This window comes from Astatotilapia calliptera, chromosome 18 (assembly GCF_964374335.1).
Source record: "Astatotilapia calliptera chromosome 18, fAstCal68.1, whole genome shotgun sequence".
Classification (NCBI taxonomy): Eukaryota; Metazoa; Chordata; class Actinopteri; order Cichliformes; family Cichlidae; genus Astatotilapia; species Astatotilapia calliptera.
In genome coordinates, this window is record NC_137439.1 from 7,765,988 (window position 1) to 7,791,721 (window position 25,734).

General features: G+C 40.6%; 1 protein-coding gene across 12 annotated transcripts in view; it reads left to right on the plus strand.

Moving 5' to 3' along the window:
- pard3ab (par-3 family cell polarity regulator alpha, b) overlaps positions 1 to 25,734 on the plus strand; it is a 245,924-nt gene that overhangs the window by 161,006 nt on the left and 59,184 nt on the right. For all 12 annotated transcript variants that reach the window (XR_013903414.1, XM_026150929.2, XM_080293275.1 and 9 more), the window contains 4 exons: positions 5,778 to 6,008; positions 7,131 to 7,371; positions 16,652 to 16,780; positions 25,403 to 25,678. Coding sequence is in view for 11 of the 12 variants with exons in the window: in XM_026150929.2 (XP_026006714.1) it covers positions 5,778 to 6,008; positions 7,131 to 7,371; positions 16,652 to 16,780; positions 25,403 to 25,678 (877 nt within the window). In the remaining variant the exon portion in view is untranslated. The remainder of the gene's footprint in view (positions 1 to 5,777; positions 6,009 to 7,130; positions 7,372 to 16,651; positions 16,781 to 25,402; positions 25,679 to 25,734) is intronic.

Here is a 25,734-nt window from a genome sequence, read left to right on the forward strand (position 1 = left end):
CACGGTTGTGAAAGCAGTCGGGTGACTGCAGATTAGATTTTCTCCCGTTTTGCCTCAAATGCCGCTGTTGCGCTAATTATTTTGTGAGCGCGTGGCAGTAGAGGGAGCAGAGAGAAAGCGCTCTGTCCTTGGTTAAGGCAGTGAGCTGACAGCGAGTCATCAGTCACTGTCAAGTCTTGTGTATTTTCGCTGTCGCTTCAACTGAATAAAAGGGTCTGCCTCTCAAATTGGTGACATGGACGGAAGGAAGATGTGCGGAGCAGGAGCGAGAGGGATGAGACTTTAGACTTTGAGAAATAAGATGTTTTGGGGCAGCTCGCAGCAGGTGTGAAAAACAAATAAAAATGCAGATTGATGCCGAGGCCACCATTGTCATTCTTTTATGCAACCTCTTGTTTTTTTAACAGCATGTGGGTAACAGTGATTTTGTTCCCAACTTTTAATCATGTTGTGATGGCCTGAGTCAGCGAGGATGGGAGTGCTGCATATTTTATAAGCCGTGTCTGCCAAATGGTGGCAACAGATGAGTCAACTGTACTTGTTGCATAATCTGATAACAGCCAGAAAAGTAACAACTTGGCATCACATCTTAAAATCCATCAAGCTCTCATGCCTAAAATGACAAAATACATTATTCTTAATAGTTTAATAACAGGTTTCTTTAAGTCGCACATATAACTGTTTGATTATGGTTGGGGGGAAACATCAACGTCAAGCTAAAACACTGGTTGATTGAAGCAGGAGGGCTTTAATGTCAGAGTTAGATGCTTTGTACGCACAACTGTCTGTCTCCGCTTCCTAAATGACAGCCAATGCAGCAGAGACCACAAACAGTCAAGACACAGGCTGTTTGAAGCATAGAGAAGGATGCTGTGTAAATGTAAACGTTCAAATCCAGATGTAAGCTCGTTTCGGCAAATGACTTCAGATGACTCCAGAAGAATGCTAGTAGTGACCGATAGTATCCCTTCTTTTAAAAATCCCTTGGATCTGAAAACAGTTTACCATGAAACTGGTTATGTGGTTACGGTTTAATTACCGTTGGCTTATCTTTTTCCTTTTCACTGAAATTTTGAGAGTCTAATTTCAAAGACTAAATGTGCTGAAATGACTATAATCTAATTGTTATTTGGTGTGAAATTCATGAAAAATAAAGTGTTTTTAAAGGCTGGAATCAGATTCCCTTTCCATTCCCCGATTGGTTTGACTAATAGATTCCACCCTGTTTTTTTCTTTAAGTGCTCAGTGTTTATTTTTAGCTTGTTGGCCTCTGGTGTCACTTTACCGACTTTTTTTTCTTTTCCCAATATTTGAACTCTCCACTAAGTACAAGCGATCCATGGTCCATTTAGCAAAGGCAAAACACGACCATCCTGCTGAAACCAAAGACTCTGACAGCTCCGAGAGGGGATACAGCGGCCCTCCTCTCCTAAGCTGTGATTGACTGAGATGTTTGTTGGCACAGGCCACTGCCACATGTTGGACGAGGACACTCCATTGACGGAGGACAATACTGGACTGTTGGCAGTCTCTGAAACTGCATCCAGATTTCTTGCAGGTCTAAATCTGTGAGAAAGTGACCCCTGCGTGATCTCTGTAAAGTTCACACTTCAAGCTCATTTATATGAATTTTGGGAGGTAGGAAAGGTTTCCCAGAGTGAACTATGGGCTATTTTTGAAACATGAGTCAGTGTTTTTGTTGGAGAGTGGGCCTAAACTGTTGTCTCAATATCGTAACACTGACAAAAAAACCTCTTGCAAAAGAAAAAGCTGGTAACTAAAAACCTGACATGACTGCTGCCTCAATCAACCATTATGCCACCAACTGGGCTCGTGTGGCAATATAATTACAACAGTATAAATGGAAATATAACGATTATCTTAATCTCACTGGTTGCCAGCGTGTGAGCAGTCCTCTGTATGACCTGTATGCTTTTTGAGTTACTAACTGAATAAGACGAAATGTCCTCACCAAGTTACTTAAAAGTCAAGTCTTATATAAAGCAAAAGGTTTTTTTTCATGTTTGTGACTAAATGCCATTTGTCAGATCTCCAACTCAGTGTAAACTATTCTTTCTTTTTTTGAAGACTGCCGCTGAAGTGTGACTTTTGTGAATGGCACTGGGCAAAGCCTTTAAATAATGTGGCTGCACAGCGTGAAAAGCCTATCAGGCCGGCTCTCAGTAAGACGTTAAGGGAACAGGACAGGCTGATGAGAATGAATGGGAGGCTGCTAACCCACAAGCTTGTTCATTCTGCATGTATTCAATTTTCCAGCTCTGTCCCCCCCTCTCTCTCTCTCTGTCTACAGTTTTTTATTTTGGGTTTTTTTTTTTTTTTTTTTGGGTCAGTCTCAATGTGAGTAAGCTGCCTGGCAAAAATTTTTTGCTTGTTTCCAGACTTGGCGTTTGTGAATATACGACAGCGCTGGCAGGTCATTTTAATATATTACAATACATTTTGCCCAAATTGATTTTGTTTAAAGAATGCCAGCAACATTCTGCCTATAAATAACAATCGAAATCTTTGCAGAAGCTTAATGTGACTAAAATAGGTTGAAAGTAATCTCATTCATATATTTGAATGTTTGAAAGAAGGCCCGGTCATATGCTACAATGTACAGATTCAGTGCTCTGCTTACTGTTACATGTTGACTCGTCTCACTGCTCTATTTTCGTCATGTCTTTGGCTTTTATTTGTATGTCACTTCCTACTACTCCAAACTTTGTGCTATTCTTTTGTAGCCTATCGTTTTCATTCAGCCTCCCGTGCCGTGACAGCTCGTGCTATTCTGTTAGGATTTGTGTATTTTGCAGCCTCCTCATACACTCTGAAGTGACACCACCCAGGAGATTAGGGGCTATTTCATTTACCTCCCAACCTCCTCACCTTATCTTTTTTCCACATTTATTATTCACCGTACATGTACTGAGCCTGTGAAAGGTGCCATATGGGAGCAAAAATTATACCTGCACCACTGTCTGAATAGTCTTAGTTTAATTAAACTGTCATGTTTCTCCAATTTTGCTGATGGTTATTTTCATTTAGAGCCACATCTCGTAATGAAATTTGTACTCGATCAGTGGCGTTGTCGCACGTGCACACAGGAGAAGCTGCGCACACAATCGATAAGCCTCCCGTCTTAGTGAAACGAGCATGCCAGGTTTGATTACGATGCATTGTTGTTAGAGGTTATTGCTTATTGTCCCTTAGGAGACCGCTCATCTTCAGGTAAACCAGGTGTTTTAGTCACGCTTCAGTAAAGTAGTAGTTGGACTAATGAATTATTAACCAATTATTACCAAAAGATCAAGAGCTATACTAAAATGTTCATGTTTTATGATGTTTTTATGACAATATGACATCAGCCTATTATACTGTCAGGGTGTCATATTTAAAACACTGTTATTCAGCTAAAGCTCACATGACTACAAACAGTTTTTTGTGTTTTTTCCTTGGAGTAAGCCCGTCTTTTGTTGGCGTTAACAAGAAATTAAGCCTTTAATCACACATTGTGGAAAAAGAGACTTAACAGTAGACACGTAACATCAGCTGTCTGTGTATGGTGTTCCTGCAGCCTCTGCATTTCCTCGTCATCATCATACACACACGTGTGTGCGCTGAGGATGCTGCTGTAGAAGCGTTCACCTTGAGGGAATGGTGAAGCTGGCTGGAACAAATCCCAGACTGCGAAAAATAAATAAATAAATAACTCACGTACTATACACAACAGTACTGCGGCTACATAAAATCAAAGCGGACACACTGGGGAAGAGTCTGAGGTCATAGTTGGACAGCTTTAGTGTGCTGCTGTTGTTAAACATGTGTGACGTTGCTGAGTCAGTGTTTACAGTGGGAAAAACGAACACGCCCATCCTCTACGTCCGTCCTCTGAAGTCATCCTCTCACATAACTCCTGTTTTTGTTTCATATCCTTTGCATCATCATTCGCCATCCGTTGTCCTTCAGCATATTTTAAACACAGTTGTCTACTCTTTAAATTTTCCACAACAACTCTGTTACCTTATCTTCTAAAAAAGATTGCCTGGTCAGCAGGATCAGAGGAAACAAGGCAGCATTAGTGACAAAATCCATTCATGATTGAAGCAAAACAGGACTCATGACTCCTACGTCTAACATAAAAGACATGATGTGGTTGCACATTAGAACAAAAGCCAGCAGCTCACACTCAGCCCTTGTTTGTTAGTTTGAAATCAGCGTTCAAGTTTCCAACTGTTCTGATTACTGTGACCATGCAGTCAAAGTTAATTATAGCATCAGCTCTATGTAGCCACAGTAGCTGCTTAATGTACCACCTCTAATTCCATATTGTTGCAGGGACATTGCCATCAAAAGTAATCCTCTGGGTCATCAGTTCCTCTGATGGCAGGAGTCCACGAACAGTCTTGTGATCACTCCTAAAGCGATAACGTAGCGAGCTGTTTTTTGCTCATGGCTAAAATGTTTTTAGATAGTGGGAGACTGTGAGTCAGCTGCTTGTTGTTTTGAAAGTGTCAAAAAAGCTGCTATGCAGGCATTATACAGATGTGGTACACATGGATAAGTAAAGGATGATGAGAGCTACACTACAAATAGGGCTGCCACAAACGATTATTTTGATAGTCGACTAGTCACCGATTATTTTTGCGATTAGTCGACTAATCAGATCATGCATCCATTGGACGTACAGCGTACAGCTTATTGCACCAGCATGCATCTGCTCTTATATAACTATCATTAGCCTACAGCTTTAAGTGTTTAAGGTATGTGCTAACTAAAAATAAGATGGTAGTTTATTAAATTTTAATGAATTGTGCAGATTGTTTTGGTGAAGTTTAATAAACTCAGCCGATTTACTCAGGAACAAATAAAATACTGAAAAAAGCCAAACAATAACATTTTTAAGTTATCTAAGTGACTTATATATGTTTAATCTGAGTAGCGAAAGACTGCGGTGGGTTTGAAAACGATTTGCCGGGAGTCTGGTGTTCTCACGGGCTCTAGTGATCCTTGCCCCGGCTAGCTATCGAGCTAGTGGGTAACAGACGTCTCCGAAAACGTCGGAGCGCTTTTGAAAATATGTGGTGTCTTGATAAACTGAGCAGATATTTGAGGTTTACACAGCTACATTCTCGCCTGAAAACACGTCAAACGTTTATTTTGTGACCCAGAAAGAATAATAAGAGTAATATTAAAACTAACTAGCTGCCGCCATTGTTGGAAACTGAGCTGGGCTGCGCTATGAATTCTGGGACACAGCTTCTTCTTCTTCGGGGTTTAACGGCGGCTGGCATCCTTGTAGATGCAGTGCTGCCATCTTCTGTTTCAGTCCGTTATTACACTCTTAAATACTACTACTTATTCCTGCGTCTTTTGGGATCTTACAAAGCTTCAAACGACGTGTCGACTATTAAATCAGTCGTCGACGATTTTGATAGTCGACGTAATCGTGACTAGTCGACTAATCGTGGCAGCCCTAACTACAAACAAGGCAACATCTTAACAATAGAGGTGACGTTAGTTTTTAAAAAACATTTTTGCCTGTTGTAATAATACAGCTGGCTCCTGAAGAAAAGTTTTTCATTTGTATGAGATGTGTTGCCTGTATGCTAAACTTATATCCTCATATGTCAGCATAGAGATCCATTCTAGTGTATAGTACAATAAACGATACTATAAAGCATTAATGGGGTCGCTTGAAGGCCTCTGCTGTGGATGGAGAGGTCTTGGTCAGAGTTGTTTGTTCATTCACTCCGTACCGCTATATCCCCCATCAGGTTCTTCCACAAAAGACGTGGGGCCATCGCTGGGCCTAAAGAAGTCCAGCTCGCTCGAGAGTCTCCAGACAGCAGTAGCAGAGGTAACTCTGAACGGGGACGTCCCCTTCCACAGGCCTCGCCCTCGTATCATCAGGGGGCGGGGCTGTAACGAAAGCTTCAGAGCAGCCATCGACAAATCCTACGACCGACCGGCCGCCACGGAAGAGGACGACGAGGGCATGGAGACATGTAAGGCATCAAATGGACCATTTTAATGTGACCGTCTTTTCGCAGCATCACAGGTTTGATTCCCACAGTGACCACGCTGTCCCCCTAACCGGGCGGTTCCTTCGCCTACACTGTGTCATGTGAAATGTTATGTGGCATTGCATTGGGTTACTGAAATGATGCCGACGCGCACGAACAGCAATGATGATTCCCAGCAGGGATCATTATTGAAACGGATGAAGTGTCAGTACCTAAAATTTTGAGGTGGCTTTCATGCTTGTGCATGGGAGTGATGGCATTCTGACTAATGCTCAATATCTGGCAGCTGATATTATCACTGCTTGTGGCAATGGCATATGGGTGAGTCAGGATGTAACCTGCACTGTATCAGATATCACAGGGTCACAGTGTCACTAAGGGGCAGCTTATGTGGAGTCGACAGAGGAGCTTCCATCTTTTGGGAAATCTGTTCAAATTTTAAACTGCTATATATAAAAAAAACAGCTTTTTAATTTATAGTAAAAGTCAAAATGTCTCAAAACCTCTCAAGCATACATTACTTTTTGAGCAGTGTTAAGTCAATTTAGGTAAAGATTACACAGGGTAACCTGATAAACAATCCTCCTTCTTTGCTTTAGTCTTTTTATTCTGTGTAATCATGAACTAAACAATCCAAATATAAGAACTGAGAATGAGACAGCAGTGTACATAGTGTATCTTTAATCTGATGTGCTGATTGTCCAATGACTCATTAACGATTCAATAACCGCAGTATTGCAAAAGTATGAAGATTATGTAATTTAGGTAGCGTACCACACCATAGTGTCATAAAACTCTACAAATGTGTCGCCGTTCACCATAAATCTGTGTCTAATAGTCTCTAAAGGTTTCTGTCTCGTTTTAGAGCAGAGCTCTTTAAGCACTTGTAATATGTATTTAAATTGTATTAGTCTCTTGGTGCTTAGGAGACATAATTGCGCGTTTATGACTTATAGATTTTCATTTATTAAGGTTATTGATTTTCACATGTGCTACAGTCCATCTTAAAACTTACCTGTTCAATGGTTAACACGAACGCTTTCTCCGTTCCTTTCCAATTTTCTTCCCCTGTCGTCTTCTGTTTTTATCGCTCCCTTCCTTTAGTGGAGGAGGACACTGAGGAGAGTTCACGGTCGGGGAGAGACTCTGTGTCAACAGTAGCGGACCAGACGCCGCTGTCGATTACCGAAAAGCCACTGGTCAACGGCACAAACCGCACCAAAGAGGAGAAGAAGAAGGACAAAGACAAGGGAGGGAAGGAAAAGAAGAAGCCAGAGGGAGGGAAGGAGAAGGACAAGGGAAAACCTAAGAAGGGGATGTTGAAGGGACTCGGGGACATGTTCAGGTAAAGTTTTAAAACTTTTGAAGAGAGTAACAGTAACTAATCAAAGACTTTATGGTTTCATTAAATAGCAATCAGAGCTGGAAGCAGACTAGTCCTCATTAAATTTTACAAAGTTCAGTTTAGTTTTAAAGAAATTTCTGTGCATGCAATGTCAATATTTTTAATATATGCAAACAGATTTAAGCTCGTGAGCTTATAATGCAACTAGGGTCATCTTATGGACTGAATCTGTGTATGTAGTCAGACACACACTTGCATTTTCTTTGTATTATTTTACTATTTTTACTTTTTTGTTCAACTTTGCCTGAGAACAAATTGCAAAACATAATCGCTCAGTTACGGAGGCCCTGAGAGGCCAAATGGACTGCAACTTAAGAAAACAACAGTAATAAGAAAAACGCTGCAAAAGCACACAAAACACAACGGAAATAGGAAAAAACAGATTTCCAAAAGCACAAGGGGAGTGTTTCTGGGGAGGCAATAACCTGACGGACCAGTTGCAGGAACCCAAAACTTGTTTGTTTTATCACGATTCATACAATACTGATGACGGATTTTTAAAACAACTTTATTTATCTCCAAGGGGCATTTAAGATAATAGTTAGGCTAACACACTTGCCTCTCATCTTTTCTTTCCACACAAAACCGATAGATCCTCCACTTCTTTTAAGTGTCTCCCAGCATAATTCTTAGCATATTTTGGTTCCTGCAAGTGGTCCGTTGGGTTATTGTCTCCCCAGAAACACTCCCCTTGTGCTTTTGGAAATTAGTTTTTTCCTATTTCCGTTGTGTTTTGTGTGCTTTTGCAGCATTTTTCTTATTACTGCTGTTTTCTTAAGTTGCAGTCCGTTTGGCCTCTCAGGGCCACCGTACACAGTGTGTTCATATTTTATCTTGAGGTGTTGTAACTTGTGTTTTGCCTTGTGTAGCAGACAAATCTGCCTCCAACGTGTGCGCTTGTCCCCTTAATAAAAGCACGACGGCAGCAGATGATTTTCATTTGGGTGTAAAAACGTCATGTCTTTGAGGGTTGCTGTGTCCTGTACCCCGCCTCCGTAACTTTTTAAGAGTGGAAAAAGAGAGAATCAATATCAGTTCAATATCTGATGTTCAATATCAGAGCTCGTGTCAAAGCCACAGTGATCGATGCCGTGAACAGTTGATACCGCCTCATTAAGTGAGCTTTGTGTTCTGTCTGCCTGCGTGAAGAGCAAGAACCTTAAATCACTCATTATAGGTCTAGACATGGACAAACTGAACTTTGTTTTTTTTATTGTTGTTTTTTAGACAGATGTAACATTTCGCCTCATTTTTGGAACGCTTGGTAGAACAGAAAGACCTGCATAATGGAGACGATTGACAAGCCTGTTATACAACCGTGGCACTGCTAAATAGTCTGAGGAAACCTTAATTAGACTCCCAGACAACTTGACCTTTGTGGTTTATCTCCCTCTAATTAATTTCTTTTCAGCCTCTGATATTACAACTGTTATGCTCTCTTATAGCTAAACAGCACACACAAACGCACCTCTCATTAGCGTGTTGTCTACATATTCCCTCCCCTTTCTCTGTCCCAATCCTCATTACTATTGGAGTACAGGTCGTTTGGTCTGCAGGTCTTCTCATCCGATTTGTTGGAAAGCTTTAGATCTTGCCAGTAATTTTATCTGTCTGTTATATTGACCAAAGTGACAGTGACACAGATTGGGGAAAACAGCGAGTATATCAGACAGAGTATCAATATTTGATGGGGAGAAATAATGAGGTCCACAGAGATGAGGAGATAACGAAAATATGTGCAAAAGAAGGACGGGGTTTGGAGCAACAGGTAGCGAAAGACAAACGCAATCTTTTGAAATAAAAAGTAGATGAGAGAATAAAAGGAGCTTTAAACTCATGAGGGTGGGGGAAGGGGAGTGGATTATGTGGATTTGAGGGGAATTTTAACAGTGAACGGTCAACATTTATAGATCAAGTTTATAAAATGGAGAACCAAAAATTAACATTAGAATGCTTTCAAAAATTTGTTTTTGCTATCAGTCAACTTAAACAGAAAAATAAATAAAAGACGTGAAAATTCAGATAAATATTTGGTGATACTGCCCTTTAAACAATAAGATCCTCTTGCTCAGTGTTTCAGGGAGTTTTTGCAGGTAGGCTGGGCTAGTAGTTGTTCTTTTCACTGAGATGGTACTGTAATAACTTTGTATAATTTAAGGTTTAAGCTTATCTTTATTTATCTCAAACTGGGCAGGGCCTAAAACGAGCCATTGTAATCTCTCTTTAAGCCAGCTTTGTTCTGATTGGCTGCCCCTTACAAACAGTGGGCCGTGTTCCTGAGATGACCATATTGAGAAAATCCCCTCTCGGTGACATCATACAGAATTAGGAGCAGGAAAGTCTCATATGGAGCTTAAATTAAACTTTAAGCCTTTTTTTGGGCATCATGCTGTCCACTAATACATCCACTGTAACACTACAGAATATAGTTAATGTGATATATAATATTTAATCCTCAAAACATAGGAGTAAAATGCAAAGTACAGAAAAGGGGGATCAGGGGTTGAGACAGTGCAGTAAGACAATAGTTGCATATAAACGCTACATTGTTATACACATCGACAAATACTGTAAATAATCCCACTATATTAATTTGACCTAATTAGCTCCAACATACACGTCCTTGAAGATATGCATTGCACATACTGACATGCAGAGGTTTATAGATATGCACAAGCTGCAAATACATGCTGGCTTTTGGATTTAAAGTGACAGGGAAGCTCACGCGTACAATTTCGGTCACAGACAACCGCACACTGCAGTAATCTTCTTTCCTTTCTTACAGATGCACATGCATTCACACCGACTTAGCGCTACTTTCCTTCTTATCCTGCCATATGTTAATGATTGGCGTGTATTGTCAAAGCATCAATGTTATCCTGCTCTGATTGGCTCAATATTGCCCACATCAGATCTGGTCCATTAAAACGCCGTCTGGCTGCCTGTTTGATCCACGCCCAGTGTTTACTGGCCGAGACAGCTGTGTGCCCCAAAATAATGATGTGAGATGCATTCAATCCATCTGTCTGTGTGTGTAATCTGGACCTCATACTAATTTTAAAGGGCACATCCCAGAAAGTTTGGCTTCAGTAAACTTGATATTGAAGCAAGTTCCTGAAGAAGTTCAAATTTTGAGGGGACCGGTTCATTTTATGGATGCAAATTTTTAAGTTTAAACAGTAATTCCTCCAATTTCATCAAAATATAAAATATAAATATATTTAAACTGTTGTGTCTTATAATTCATACTACTGGGCAAGAAAGTATTGTATCTAAGAGGAAAATTAATAAAGTGTATTATTTACATCACAGTTTGTTGTTTATTTAGATAAATGACACTGGTAGAGACCTAATCTGAATATATATCATATCTGAACAGAGCAGGAAAAGCGTACATGTAGCTTTTTTACTAAAAGACACACAAAAAAAATACCACATCCAGATTCCAAAATAAGCATAAAGAGAAAATCCAAAGGAGGAAAAAAAGTCCCATCAACACCCACATTGTGTGACTGAAAGGTGATATGTGGGAGCTACAGTTTAGCGAACACCACAGCAGTGAGCATTTAGCAACAAATATGTTACTAAGAGGGGAAAAGCATTTGAATTTATGTATTCCATTAGTCAGTGTCAACACGTCGTGATGAAACTTAAGGCAAAGGCTGGCTGTGTGGAGAACAATGGCATAGGTTTTTAATAAGTGTGTCCGTGTCACTCTGTGAATTGGGAAGTTTGAGACCAAGAGTAGCTGTACAGCATGTTAAGAGCTCCCGATGAGTGTCATGTGTTTGAGCGAGGCAGCGTTTGTGAGTGTCGGGGAGCTTTGATGTGTTAGCATGTAGGAGGAGTGGATCAAGAGAGGGAGGCCCTTAGAAGTTGGAGGACCGTGTGTGTGTCTGTGTACGCACTCGCGCACACGTGTGTGTGATCAACAGAGTTGCCACTGCCTGACCCTCTCATGTCTCGAAGGCCTCACACTCAGTCCCAATCAAAGCATCATTACCATCAGCCTCTGCCAACAGTGCGGCCCGCCAACTGTAGCCCTCCCTCCCCCTTTCTCCCGCTCCTCTCCTCTCTCGCTCTCTGATCATCACTTGGACACAGAAGCAACACCCAGTCTATGGGCTTGGCATCTGCGAACGTGGTCATTGCCCAGAAATTTGAGGGCTACACTAAATTTGCAGTGGTTTTAGTGCATGTTTGTGTGCGAGTAAGCGGAGCAAGCTTAGACTCGGAGATGGCTTGAACAGCGACGAGGAAAGATTAGTCATGGATGAAGGGACGTCAATGCATCGTGCTCTGTTATTTTGCTGCCCGCAAGATAAAATGCTAATAATTGCGGTCCTTATAGTCGTAGCTGTAATAATATATTTATGTTGAGGTATTGCATGTAGTGCTGGGTGTTCCTGCAACTTAAGACATGGTATTCAATCTTGCAACACTACACCAACAGTGATGCAGCATGAGTGGGCTTAGGAAAGCGGCAGTATTTTCAGTGATTTCACTTTGATTCGATTCTTTATTCTCTTCTTCATTTTCATTGGGTTCTCATTGGCTCTGCTTTGAGGGTCACCACCATCGCTAAGCAGAGACATTACATTCATGCAAATTAATTGCATGCTGTGTAGTCAAATGTTTGTGCATGTTGGAGGTATTTACCCTCTTTGTTGTGGCCAGTGTTGGGGTCATTACTCAAAAAAAAGTAGTTAGACATGTTACACAGAACACTTCGTGATTCTACTTTAGAAACACGAAGACTGCAGCCTGACTGCTCATCACTGCTCTTTTGTTACCTGTTGAAGTTCAGGGTCTGGACGCTGGGCTGGGGTCGGCATTCACTCAGCTTTAGCATCCCTATGGCTAGCTTAGCATTAGCATGCTGTCTGTCCAGGTGCTTATAAAGAGCCAAAGATTCATTAGCTGCATATTAGCAGTTGTTTCTGTCTTAGTTTGCACTTTAACATCGTGCATTCATACTTTGTACAATAAAAATAAAAGTAATGTCATATCCACACTGTAGAAAGTACCACTGTTCCTCCTGGTGTGCAAATGCAACCGATGACCGGAATCGATAGCCAAGCAAACGAACAATTCCAAGGAATTGGACTGCTGGGAACTGGTTCTCGATTTTATCCTTAGTGGTTAATTGTAATAACAGTCCTTCCTATAAATCTGTGTACCAGATATGGTGAGTGAAATTCTAATGCTTTTCTGTTTCTATGTTACTTAGAGCTAATATGCAAGTATTTGTAAATGTGCTCCCATGCGGATCATGGCTGTGCCTTCGCTCGATGAGGGGAAATTCCACCCTGTCATCTAAATATAATCACTTCTGGGTCTTAAAAAACTAAGATGGGGCCAAATGGCGCATCGGGTGACATCTGGGTTGGTACATCGATCATTTATATGGATATATATTTATATATATAGTCCATGGTTAATCTGTGTATAGTGTAAGACAAATGTGAGGCATTCTGCAGACACAGTATACAGCTGGATTGATTAAAATATTTTAAAACAGTGTAACAGTTCCATCATTGAAATAAATGACTGAAAAATTCCGATGAAACACCTTCCTTGGAGACATGAATTTATATGAGTAATTTCACATCAGGAAAAAAAGTTGGATTGATGAAAACTTTTGCAATAATCTAAATGTGGCCTCGATGTGACAGAAGACACCAAGGCAGCCTTAAAAATCTTAGTTTTAAAATTAAAGGTGTACACCTCAGCTGTGGATGTAATTCGATTAAATCAGGTCAGTCCATTCATTGGTTGTTGATGTTTTGCTCATGACCATCTGGTTGATAGTGTGTCTCTGCCCAGTGGAAATCAAAAACAAGTTACTTGGCAATTAGAGTTGCTCCTCACGCACGTCTGATTATGCGAGTTCCCGAAAAACTGCGGCACGCTACCAAAAACTTGTTTTCACTTTTTGTGCTATTAAAAGGATTAACGGTGTTTCACGGGTGGTCTGCTGAATTGAATCAGCTCAGTCCCTGACATTTTGAAGTGATCTTTTCAAACCGCAGAAAGCAGTCAAAGCCTCTTTATCGATGCTGTTGCACTCACAACACTAGGCGGGCCTAACTGTGCCTGGAATATAAGATTATTAAAAGCCCTGGTGTCATGGTTAATACTCGGTCTCCTCCTCAAAGTTTTCCTTTTCAGTCATAAATCACACTGTGCGGGTGTTTGCGCGCGTTTGTGTGTGTGTATGACAAGGCTGTTTTTTAAAAGGGGCTGTTAATGAAAGTTAGTGGTGTGGAGAAAGTGTCAACCGTCTCTCGCCGTGATAGATCACTCCTGCTCTTAGCATTAACGGCAGGCTGTCACTCTGAGCATTTCAGACAGCCGTAGTTAAATTAATCAAGTAATGGCCCTTAGTCTGCGCCCCTCCCCCCTCCAGCTGCAGTTTTTCCTCCTCATTCCTGTCTCTTAGCTTTTCTGTTTGTCTTCTACACTCCATGGTATCAGTATATGCTGTCTTTGGGGTTAGTACTTAGCACAACATTCAAGGGAAGTTGTATAGATGGTGTGAAAAACTAATTTGCAAAGCATTTTGTCTGTGTTGGGTATTAGATGGTAAAGATGTGACAGGAAGCGGGTCGAACTCTGAGCAGATCGCTCGTTTACCAGAAAGCAGCTTGCTTTTTCTTTAATTTATTTATTCACTCATTTTGTGGAGAAAGTTCACAAGCATTTACCCAGTTGACATGTTATGAGCATATGGATGATGCAACCCCATATTTAACTGTACCCCGGTACTTGGTCCAGCGGTCCTCAACCCCCGGGCCACGGACCGCAGTCGTTTGGTACCGGGCCGCGAGAGTTGTGAAATTTATGGTTTTCAGGGTTTTTATCGTTAACTCTGTTTCCCTGGGTCTTTTCCTGTGTTGTAGTTGTGTCTTTTATTTTGAAAGAAATATTCACGCGTTACCATAGCGACCAGAGAGCATTAAGGGGCAGAGAGGAGGATGTTACTCTCAATGTTGTTGGCGCATTTCAGGAGGACGCTGCTAATAAAGTTACACATTTACACATTGAATTCACGTTTATTATTATATTTACAAAGTACCACAGTTTTTGTCTCGGTCGTATCATTTTATTTTGTTGTATTTATCCGCGACACCTTAAAATATTGTCTGACATTAAACTGCTCCGTGGCGCAAAAAAGGTTGAGGACTGCTGCTTTAGTTCTGTGGAGCAGAAGTTGATCCACCAGTTTGAGCTATGCCTTCCTGTATGATGTCACCTTTATAGGTGCAGCTGAACTAGCGTGCGGTATCGAAGCGGTTTCTCCTTTTTTTTTAATGTCTGTGAATCTACTGAAACAAGATGCTAGCAGCGTTGCAGTGCAAGGGCAGGGACACAGCATTAATCAAAGTACCCTTGGTACTCTTTAGTTTCACAGTACCTAAAACAGCGTAAGGATATAACTTGCCAGGAGCAGCAGAATATTGTCACATAATTAACCTGAAATATAATTTATATCTGCGATGTTGTATCTTGGGTCAAGCTTTTTAACCAGATGCTTACAGTCCCGCTTTTCCGTCTTGTAGCCATATCAGGAATTTCTGCTCTCGCTCTCAGACTTGCTGTTGCGTACACCGAACATAAACACGCGGCCTCGCTAAAGCTGTGATATTGTGACACAATAGTTAGATAGATAGATAGATAGATAGATAGATAGATAGATAGTTGTGACACAGAGTTTTTATATCACAACAAAATTTATAACTGTATCATCACATATTATGTAATTATGGTATATCTGCTACTAAACTAGTAGAAATATAAACAATATATCAGCGACTTCTTAAAAACGCCACAAACAGAAAAAGTCTTGGAAAGTCTTTTTTTCTCTCTCAGTTTATTTATGTTTTTAATGAACTATGACTTTGATCCACATCTTTTACTAATTTCCATACACTTTTTATCATACTCTTCTTTTTTTCATGTCTCATTTCGTTGTATTTTTCCACAAAGAGAATTACACGATTCATATGACTTTAATTTAAATTTGCATTATGCATTTTTCTCTCCGGCCTGCATTCATTTATTTTTCTCTCTTACCTTTTCCCCCGCGCGCTGCCGTTTTCTTCTTTCTCTTTTATTTTTCAGTGTTTAACTCACTCCTACACTCTCTCACCTCTGGGTTTTATGTGCAGCTTCATTTGCTTGTTTTGTTGGTTCTTGTGCTTCTCTCATCGATTTACTTTTGTATTTACTTTTATTGCTTTCAGTTCTCTTTCTTCTGTATTGATTTCCATGCAAACCACAAATTCACGTACCTGTCATCTAAGTGTTTTTCTTCTTTCTCTTTTGGACTTATATTCAGGCAATTTACACTCATCCTCTTTATTCTTTAAGCGCCCTCTACTTTTGGAGTTTGCACTTTCTTTTTTTCCATCGCTCTTTCTTCTGAAGCTTTCTCACACAGACGCTCACACATTCCTTTCAAGGTAGTCTTTGTGCTCTTCGCCATAGTTTAGTTTTCGGTCTTAATGGTTCATTCAACGAGTTTCTCTTGTGCGTGTTCATTTTTTTCCTCTTGTTCGCTGTCTTCCTCTTTCATTAACACACAGACACACCTCTTTGGTTTTTTCTCAGCGCTGTCTCTTTCGAAGTCGTAGATATTCTCTGCGGACCAATTTCCCTGTGAATAATCACAGCGGTTCATTGTCGAAGCGAGCGTGCTGCCAAAGTCATTTCTTCAACAGGCTGCAGCTTTATACTGAGTCAATCAAGCTGAAATATCTTCGCAGTGCCTCCTATTCGGTGAATCGTCACTCCCTCCCTATGAATATAATTACTGTGATGGGCTGCGTCTACTCCTTCTCCACAACTTTAAAAGAACTGAATTGGGTTTGAATTTGTGAGAGCTACTTTTCAAATGCTTCATTTGTGGGCTTGATTAACTGTTAAGTCGTAGCAGTGGGCTGTTTCTGTGATCGCAGACAACATTTCAGCCGTATTGGTAAAAGTCGGGTTATTGTCAAGGTTCTGGCAGACACATCTGTGTTTCAGACGACAGTTTTGCATCACATTAACTGATTAAGAGTTTCTTGAAATTGCACCGTAGCTTCTGACTTTCTGTCTAGTCATGCAACTGCAGCAGTAACTTGTGACGAATCATAATTTGAATACAACAGAAAATATTAAAGTGAAGTATAGCAGCATTAATGAAGTGGTGGATATTAATTGTTTATGTCTTCAGGTTTGGGAAGCACCGAAAGGATGAGCGGCTGGGAGAAAAGATTGATCGTAAAGGCTCCAGCAAGTGGAGGCCAGAGGAGACGCAGGTGTCGGACGAGGAGACCATGAAGATGAGGATGGAGCAAGAAAGGTGAGGCAACTTATGGTTGGATAACGTGATATCGATTCATTAAAATCCTGAATCGATTTTTTTAATATTAATTTATTTTGCCCGAAACGCCAGAATCTCACGTTAAACCTCACAAAATTTCAACAACCACCAAACAGCTAAACAGTAAATGAGAGCAAGTACACGGATTCTGCACAAAGACGTAAACACAGAGCGCGCACCCGCCGACGGATCAGAATCAGCGAGATGTCGCCTTTCTCACCTGACGGCACGGACATGGTCGGAGCTGAAAGCCGACAGCTCGCTAATTCTGATGTTTCAGCGGAAAAAACAAGATTCAATCCGTGAATCTTGTTTTTTCTCTCTCTGTCTCTGTACTTCAAGAACAGTTTCCCGTCTAAAAATCAGTTTTCTTTATTCACTTGCTTATTACGCACACGTCTACCGTTGTTTACAGCGCTGTCGGCCGCTGTTTTTTTTCTTTTACGTACTTCCGACAAGAAAGCCTCATTTCTGCTGTTCAATACTGAACAAATTTAAACTTTTTAAAATTATGCAGATGTGCAAAACGCTTAGCTGTGTCTCTAATAAAACCGCTGTAACTTTGCTCTGCTTCACTTCAGCAGCATCAGGTAATGTTCATATGTTGATGGTTTTCTTTTGTTTTTGATCTACTGCAGAATATTTTTATAAAATCTCAGGCCAGGAAAGTTGCCTTCATGTTTTTCTGTGTTTTATCTTCAGCTACTTTGACACAAAGGCATCTGTGATGCTTACACCTTTGATAAAGTCTCGCAAGTGTTAGCTTTCTTTTTGTAGATATAAAAATATGGAAATGTACTGATGCATGATCTGAATTATAATATTTCTGACTCTGAGGCAAAATTTCCCGGGACCTTGTGAATCGGTGAAATAAAATTGAACTGAATTGAATTGATAAGTATTTAGCTGAGTCAGCAGTTCAGTGCAGGTGAGTTGAGCTCTTCCTCATTTACATTTATAGACCCAGCTTCTGCAGGGTGAAAACACAAAAAGAAAAGATTTGAAACAAACCGTATGTAGAAAAATTCTCAGACAAAGTCTCCTCACAGGGAAAAATATGTTTAGTGCCAAACCCAAATTATTCAAAAGTATGTGGACACCATTGTCCACATTTTACTGTACTTTTCTCTGGTTCTCAGCTAAGCACGTTATTATAGTTTCAAGGTTCTCTACCTGAACAGTCAATATTTGAGCATCAGTTCGTTGGACACGTATTGGGTTTTTTTAGTTAGAATCAGAAGACTGATTCAGAGGGTTCGTTTGGACATGCATCTCACTCACAGCAGCCATCAGGCTTTGGTTCACCTCACTGTTGCCAGCTAAGCAGCTTTGTTGCTAGGCTCAGCCGCTTTTCATACCTGAACCTACAGAAAGTACTGCTTTGCAAAGGTCTCACTGCAGCACTGGAGGCACAGCTCTGTTCAGCAGCGAGCTCATGCTCACAGGTCCCGTGGGTTGCATGATTAAAAAAAAAAAAAAAACACTCGCAGTAATCATTTAACTTGTAAAGATGACTCAAACTGTAGCACAACCATTATCTTTATTACATCTAAAGTTTCAGAGCCCAAAAAAAATGATGGTTGAAGCAGCACGGGATTTTCAGTTTAGTGTGAAAAATCTGAATGAAGCTGCATAAAAATTAATTGAAAGAGCTGCTTTCTCTGTTTAACAGTTTAATAAATCGATCGTCTCTGTGTTTAAATAATGACTACACGGTTAAAGAACCTGTGCCTTCTTTTGCTTTTACTACGTGGGTGCCCAAAACTAAAAAGCCTCAAGTGGCAAGTCCTTTTCCCACTGCAACCCACTCTTTCCTCACCAAAGGAAATGTCAGGCAGGCACAGTGCCAGGTTTTTGGGGGGGGGGCAGCAGTTTATAAATGCCAAGGCCATTACAGCCCTGCCAGCTAATTAAATCCCTTGCTCTTGGTGTAGGGCAAGAGTCATTACTCCCCACAGTTGCTTATTATGAAAATTTGGTTTGTAGTCTTCCTTTGCGCCTGCAGAGCAGATAGTCTAATAATATGATAATGGCTGAGTCTTTATTTTTAATTGGTTTAAAGTTAACGCAAAGGCCACGTCAGATGATTTGGTTGTTATGCTGGATATAGTTAAAAGTTCAGACTGGTCCTTTTGTGTGTTAATCCCGTCCAAGACAGACTCAAGATAGACAAGGCGGACTCACTTTTTCGTTTAATAAGAGATTGCCATACACTGAAAGTAAATACTGGAGTCTGTTCAGAGATGAGTACTAGCTACTTATTTCTTGCCCTTAAATATCACAGTCACGTGTGTTTGTTACACACAACTTGGACTATTTAAGCCTGTTCAGGACTCCATTATGTTATTTCACATGCATAAAAACACGGATGACACAAATTACATGTAGCCTACTGTAATGCTTTTGCAATAACGTTCTGATTCAAAGTAGATTAAACTGCGTTTGCTTTTATTTCCAACTCTCAGAGAGGTGAAGCTTTTTGAGCTCAAAACAGAAGTAGAAGTTTACAGAACTTAGATTTTTTTTTTGTTGTGCTGTTAAATGAAATGTAGGTTACATTATTTTTAAACTGTATTAACCTTGATTTATTAGCATCATAAAATGTGAATTAGTTATCAGCCTATTTCTAGCTGATAAAGCATAAGTCTCATTAAAAGTCATACTAGAAATACTAGAAGTAAAGATGGCATGTTGGGGGGTTTTTTCTTAGGTTTTTAGGTTGAGTTGTAGATTCTCAGTTCTCTTTGTTAGTGTGAACAATTTTAGTTGTGTTGAGTTCTTGGGGCCAAAGAGCCAAAAGAAATCTGGCAAAATGGTTACAAGAGAAACCAAAAAATGTCCAGAGAGCAGTAAAAAGTTCCTGTTTGAAGCAGAAAATAAAATGAGATCATAGTATTTCTTAGGTCAATGTGTTAATTAGTTTATAATGTGTTTGCTCTTAGAGGCACTCCATCCAGGCGTGACTCATCCCTGAACACCCCAAAAGCACAAACACGCTTCTTGTTTATATTTAAGCTGAGAGATGCTGATATTGACCGAGAGATCCCTCGGAGCACATGCTCAGACTGCGGCTACCTTGGTGTTAAACAACGATCCAGTTTGCTGTATTGCCAAGCCGCTCTGCAGAGGTTCCGTTGGGAACTTCGGCACCTCACTGCAGAAGGTATCGATTGACCACTGCCAGAGGCTGTGGTTAATCCAGCTGTGATTGACTAGATGAATGGATTTCCTCACAGGTTTAATTCTCAGGTCTCAAAGGACCCTAGCCCCAAGGCAGACAGACAAACCTTGACAGACAGTTCAGATTGTACGCTACTGGTGGAGGCTATTTGAAGAAAAGATAAATATACAGGTATGCGAATAACTGTTCAGTAGTGTCATAAATTTGTTACGTTATATTATGTTACTTGATCTAAATCGAATCGTCTTTACTAAAATTACTGTACTCGCAATACTAATGCAAGACCTCATAGTATTGTACTGTTTTAATAGAGCACCTTGCTCTCAGACTTGTCAGACTTTCTAAAGTTTCTAAAAGTAGACTAGGAGACAGAGCACTCTGTTGTGGAACAAGCTTCCACTTGACACCCTCTGTATAGTAAGATCAGCTTTAAAATGTTCCTTTTTGATAAAGCCTGTAGTTGTCGCTCTGTCAGGTGACCCTGAACCATCGCCTTAGTTATGCTGATATAGGCTCAGGTTGCTTGGGGTCTTTCCGTGATGCACTGAGCATTTCTTCTCCACTTACATCTTTTCATTCCCTATATACAAATACTGCTTATGGTTACATTTTTTCTGTTTTTTCCTATATTTGGTGTTTTGTCCTTGCTGCCCCTCTGATCATGCTAGAGGTCTTTTCCCCTTTATAATGGAAACCCTTCTTCCAACCATCGCTAAGTGCTAACTCACAGGCTATCGTTTGATTGTTGGGTTTTTTTCCAGATCAGTCCAGATAAACGTTTTTTGTTGGGCAGCACAGCAGGTTTTGCCTTAGCCGTCTGTAGACTAAATCAGATCATGCTCTGACATAACTGTTTTAAACAGCAGTCACATGACCAGAGGTTACAAGTTCAATCTATACCACAGACTTGCTGTATATGAAGTAATTTGTCACAGTGAACTTCCCTTGACCTCAACACTTGCTCAGTACTGCTACTCTTGTTCAAGATGAACAGCGTCAGTCTAAGTACAATGCATTTTGTGTGTGTGTGTGTGTGTGTGTGTGTTTCTAAAAATATCCTTAATTCACACAGAAGTGTGAATTAAGGATATTTAAGGCATGCATTGTCAGACACTTTTAGTATTAACCTTCAAAAATCACAAGTGCTTTAAAACCAACTGCAGCTAGTTGTCGCTAAATCATAGAACATTTCCACGTCTTTCAGCAGCCATCTTGTCCTGCTGGACCTTCTCCCTTCATGTATTTCCTGCCTTTCACTGTAGTCTGTCAGTTGTGTCAGCAGTACCGGTAAGAGAACGCTTTGTTACACAATGACTACAATAGCACATAATGGACCATTGTTCTGGCTTGATGTGGTAGAAAGGTCACTTGTCAAAAATTTCTTCTACCATAAAATCCCATTCTGCCATTTCTATACCCTTTTATCTGCCGCCTCTTCCTCTCTTTCTGCTCTACATTGTTTTTATTCCCCCTCTGGGTCTTTTGCCACCTCTCATTGGATTTCTTAATGATTTACTCTACACGGTAAGAGTTCTTTCATCTGTCATTAAGGTTATTTGTTTACGAGAAACCTTTGTCACATGCAGGTATTTTGGGATTAAGAGTAATGATATGGCGAAGTGTGGTTTTCCTTCCTGTCCCATTTCAGTCAGCGCTGCATTTGTGTTTGTGAAACATTTTAAGTGCTTGTCATGTTGACACAGACAGTCATGGTCTTTGTCTTAAAGTAACATTTCCTGCAATCTTTAAAAGTAATTCAGAAAAGTTGGACACCTTGCTGTTTTCTGGGCAATGACAGCTATTGGTCATGTATATGTAGCTTATGTAGATGAAAAAAGATGGGTGCAGAAAAACAAAACAAACCCCACCACCACAGCTTGAACTCTCACAGGCTCTGGGGAGGCCAATCCATGATTGATGGCGTTCCACTGTGTGTTTTTTCCTATACTGGTATGCTTTCATTGCGTTGGCAACGTGTTTGGGATCCTTGTCATGCTAAAAAAAATGAAGCTGTTGCTAATCAGTGACTTTCCAGATGGTTTTGCATGGTGGATCAAAATCTGGCCGTATTTTCCTGTGTTCATAATTCTGTCAGTTTCGACAAGAGCTCCATCTCACCGGCTGAAATGCAGTTCCGGACCATGACAGACCTTCCGTCATGTTTTACAGATGGCTGTAGACATTCACTGTTGGATTGATAACAACTTGAGCCAAAAATGTCCATTTTGGGTTCATCACTCTGTGAAACCTCTGGCCACTGATGTCAGTACAGTTCTTGTGTAATATGACACACCTTGTCAGGGTCCGTTATGAATGGCTTCTTCCTTTGAGGCCATTTCTGATGAGTCTTTGGCCAACACGAGATGGATCAACTGAAGGGCCAGGTCATTTCTCAGGTCCTGTGTCACATCTTTGCTGGATTTCTTCATATTTATTAAGAACATGACTCTCATCTGCTGTAGAAAGTCTTCTTTTTGTCTTTGAGGGCTCCAGTTTCCTCAGGGACATACTCCATGCTTTCAGTTAATCGAATGAATACGAGAGGAAAAACCAGCTAACGTTAAAAAAAACAAACAAACATTGAAAGACTTTTACAAAACCAAGAGAACTAAGTGGGAAGAATAGTTTTGAAAAAGTTTGACAATGTAAAGGAGGTCTAACTTCCTGGAAGCAAAACGTAAAGATAGTATAGTTTTATCCGTAAGCTCATAAGAATTCAGAGTTTCTTTTTCACACAACACAGCACGAGTGTTTCAGTGATGCATCCTCCTAACTCAGCAAGTGGCCTTGTTGACCCATGCAGTGCCTTGTTATGGAAAGGGGCTGCACAGAAAAGGCCGTGCGTTGGATTGGTATGTCTGGCCTTATCTTATCAGCCACTGTGCTTGTGCATACAATCAGTAGTTGCTCCCACTACTTCTGCTGCTGTTGCTGTTTCACTGATGGAAAACAGTTTTTCCTCTGGGTTTAAAGATAGATCCCTCAAGGGCCTCACTTCCTTCTGCGCTATTAGATAATCGCTGAGTCCACAAATAGCAAAGACACAGCGTGCGACTCCACAAGCTTTCAAGTTAAGTTGTTGGAATAAGTGTACGTTTTTGCCACAAATGATTGTCTACCCCCTGACCAGATTCAGTGGGGAGCCGTTGAAACCATCAAGTTCATTAACAGCCTACTTTTTAGTAGTGAAGCATTTCTGCCCACTTGGCCTTGATTTTTTTTTCTTCCTTTCTTTCTTTTTTTAACACATTTTGTAGTCTCCGGTAGGGAGCCCTCGTTATTAGAGTTATTGTTTCATTATGCACACCATGCAATTTTTCTGGAGGAAATGTTTCAGATTTTAGCCCACTGAGTTTTCAGTGCACTTGCACCCCCTACCTTGTCACCACGGCGCCTGTCCCATTCACTTTCCCACTGCCATTAAAAAGAGGCCTGCAGAAAAGAGAGCAGTATGATAATTGGTAGTTGTAAAGCTCTGATAATTGGCAAGGCTGTAATTACGGGGGCTGCGTGATAGGTAGTCCCCCCGCTATAGAAAATAGCATTGCCAGTTATTCACAAGATAATGGCCTGAAGAGAAAGAGCGAATGTGTGATTTTTGTGTGTGCGTGACAGACAGAAAGATGTCAGATGTGTGTCTGCATGTGTTGTTGAGGGAGAAAGAAAGAGAAAAGCATGTTAGCTATATATTAGCACTACTCTGTGAATACAAAATGCTTCCCTTGTGCTAGGTGTTATTGGGGGCAAGAGATTGTCATGCATTGTTTATGGTATTATTCAGTGGGGAAAATTGCATAAATAATAGACTCCAGATCTTCTCTCTGTTTTGTAATGGAAAGTTAAAAAGTGCAATAACCAATCAGCAGATGTTACAATGGTTCATCTGGTGTTTTGTTAATGTGACGACTGAGATTTACAGCATCTCTCATCTAGATTGGACACGCTACAGGACTTTTTTTTTTTATATACAAAGAAAAAAGTAAGGCACCATCCCAATTTTCCATGAAGCCCTACATCCGTTCTCTTTTTTTAGTTGCAGTGTGCATTTACAATTTATAGTTGGCTGCTGTCAATGGCCAGTGGAAACCAGACAACTGAAAATATCATACTGAGAAACCTGGCAGTTAAAAATAAGCAAATAATTAGTGAACCTGCTACTAGTAAGTATTATTTGGATTATTAATTATTCAGTGAATTGGGTTTGTTGTTCTGAAAGAGTGCTGTCTTCAATTTTTCAAACCAAAAGTTCAAAATACAGTGGAACCCCAACTAACGAAATGAATTCGTTCCCGAGGGTCTTTCGTAAGTCGAAGCACCCATTGCGCGTTTTGAGTGAGGCGATGCTGAACCATAGGTTATAGGCTAATTGCTAACTAGAACAGCAATACGTCGTTCAAGTGGAACAGCGAAGCGCAAGAACGGAAGACAAGGGGTTGTCACATGATTCGGAAGGCATTGTGGGCATTGTAGGCTCAGCCAATCAGAGCCAGCGGATTTCGTTACTCGGGCATTTTGCCGTAACACGGGCAGAAATATTGCTATTCAGTGCCTTCGTAACTTGAATTTTTCATGAAATGGGGTATTCATAAATCGGGGTTCCACTGTATCCCAAAAGACACAAAAATTGTGTTGAAGAATTATTCAACTTTGATGGCATTTCTCTCTGCCTATTGGGGACTCGACATGCACTTTTATTGAGCAATTATTCTACATCTTCCCCAACTATATAAGCCTACCCATGGCTCTTGAGCTACCTATGAGCTAGAAGATTATATCTCATTTAGCACATCTCTATTAACCCTGCAGACATCACTGGTGTTTAGTTTTCCATCTTTTTTTACATCCACAGTTGTGGTTTTGGAAATGCTTCAGCTAGCTAGCTAACTTATGGCTAACCATCATACAGTCCTTGTTTTCATACAGGTCTGAATGTTGCTTTATTGTAATGCCTTTTAGATTAGCCATCTTATTGGTGAAGAAATGGTTCTAAAAGGTGCTTCAGGGCTTGCTTACTGAAATAAAGGAGCATTAGGACCCAGACATGTAATTTGAGTAAACCAGCAAACACTTGCCAGAAGAAGCCAAAGAGTAAAGTTTTTTCCTCGAGCCGAAGTTTAGCAGATAAGATCCCTTTTTTTTCACCTTAAAGTTTTAAAAAACAACAACAACAACAGCCCCCAGGCTTCTGCCAGTGGGTCACAATGGATAAACCTATCACCCAATAGTAAATGTATAATAAATACATTTCCTGGTTAGTTTTTTTTAACCTTGATTTTTAAGGAAAAGTACAAAATGCAACTGATCAGACATTGCCTAGATTTTTACTTGGGATAAACGGCAATATTATGTCTTAATATGATCATTTCAACCACAAGATTGTTATTGGATTTTAATATAAACAACATCATCTTTACTATCAGGATCCAAGCTAAGACCAGAGAGCTGCGGGAGCGTCAGGCCAGGGAACGAGACTACGCTGAGATTCTGGATATAAGTCGATCGCCGGAGAGATCCTCTGAGGAGGACCACCAGTACGCTGGCATCAACCAACTTAACAGCTCCATGGACAGTGGCCATAGTCGCCCCCACAGCCCCCGTGATGAGCACCCTCACATCCATCCACAGCACCAGCACTCCGATACCCTCTACACCCAAGTTAGCAAGGCGCGCAACGAGCGACCTCCGTCTGCAGACAGGTAAGAAGTGAACTGATGCATTTCAAGTGTTTTGTGAATCATGTGGATTTTATTTC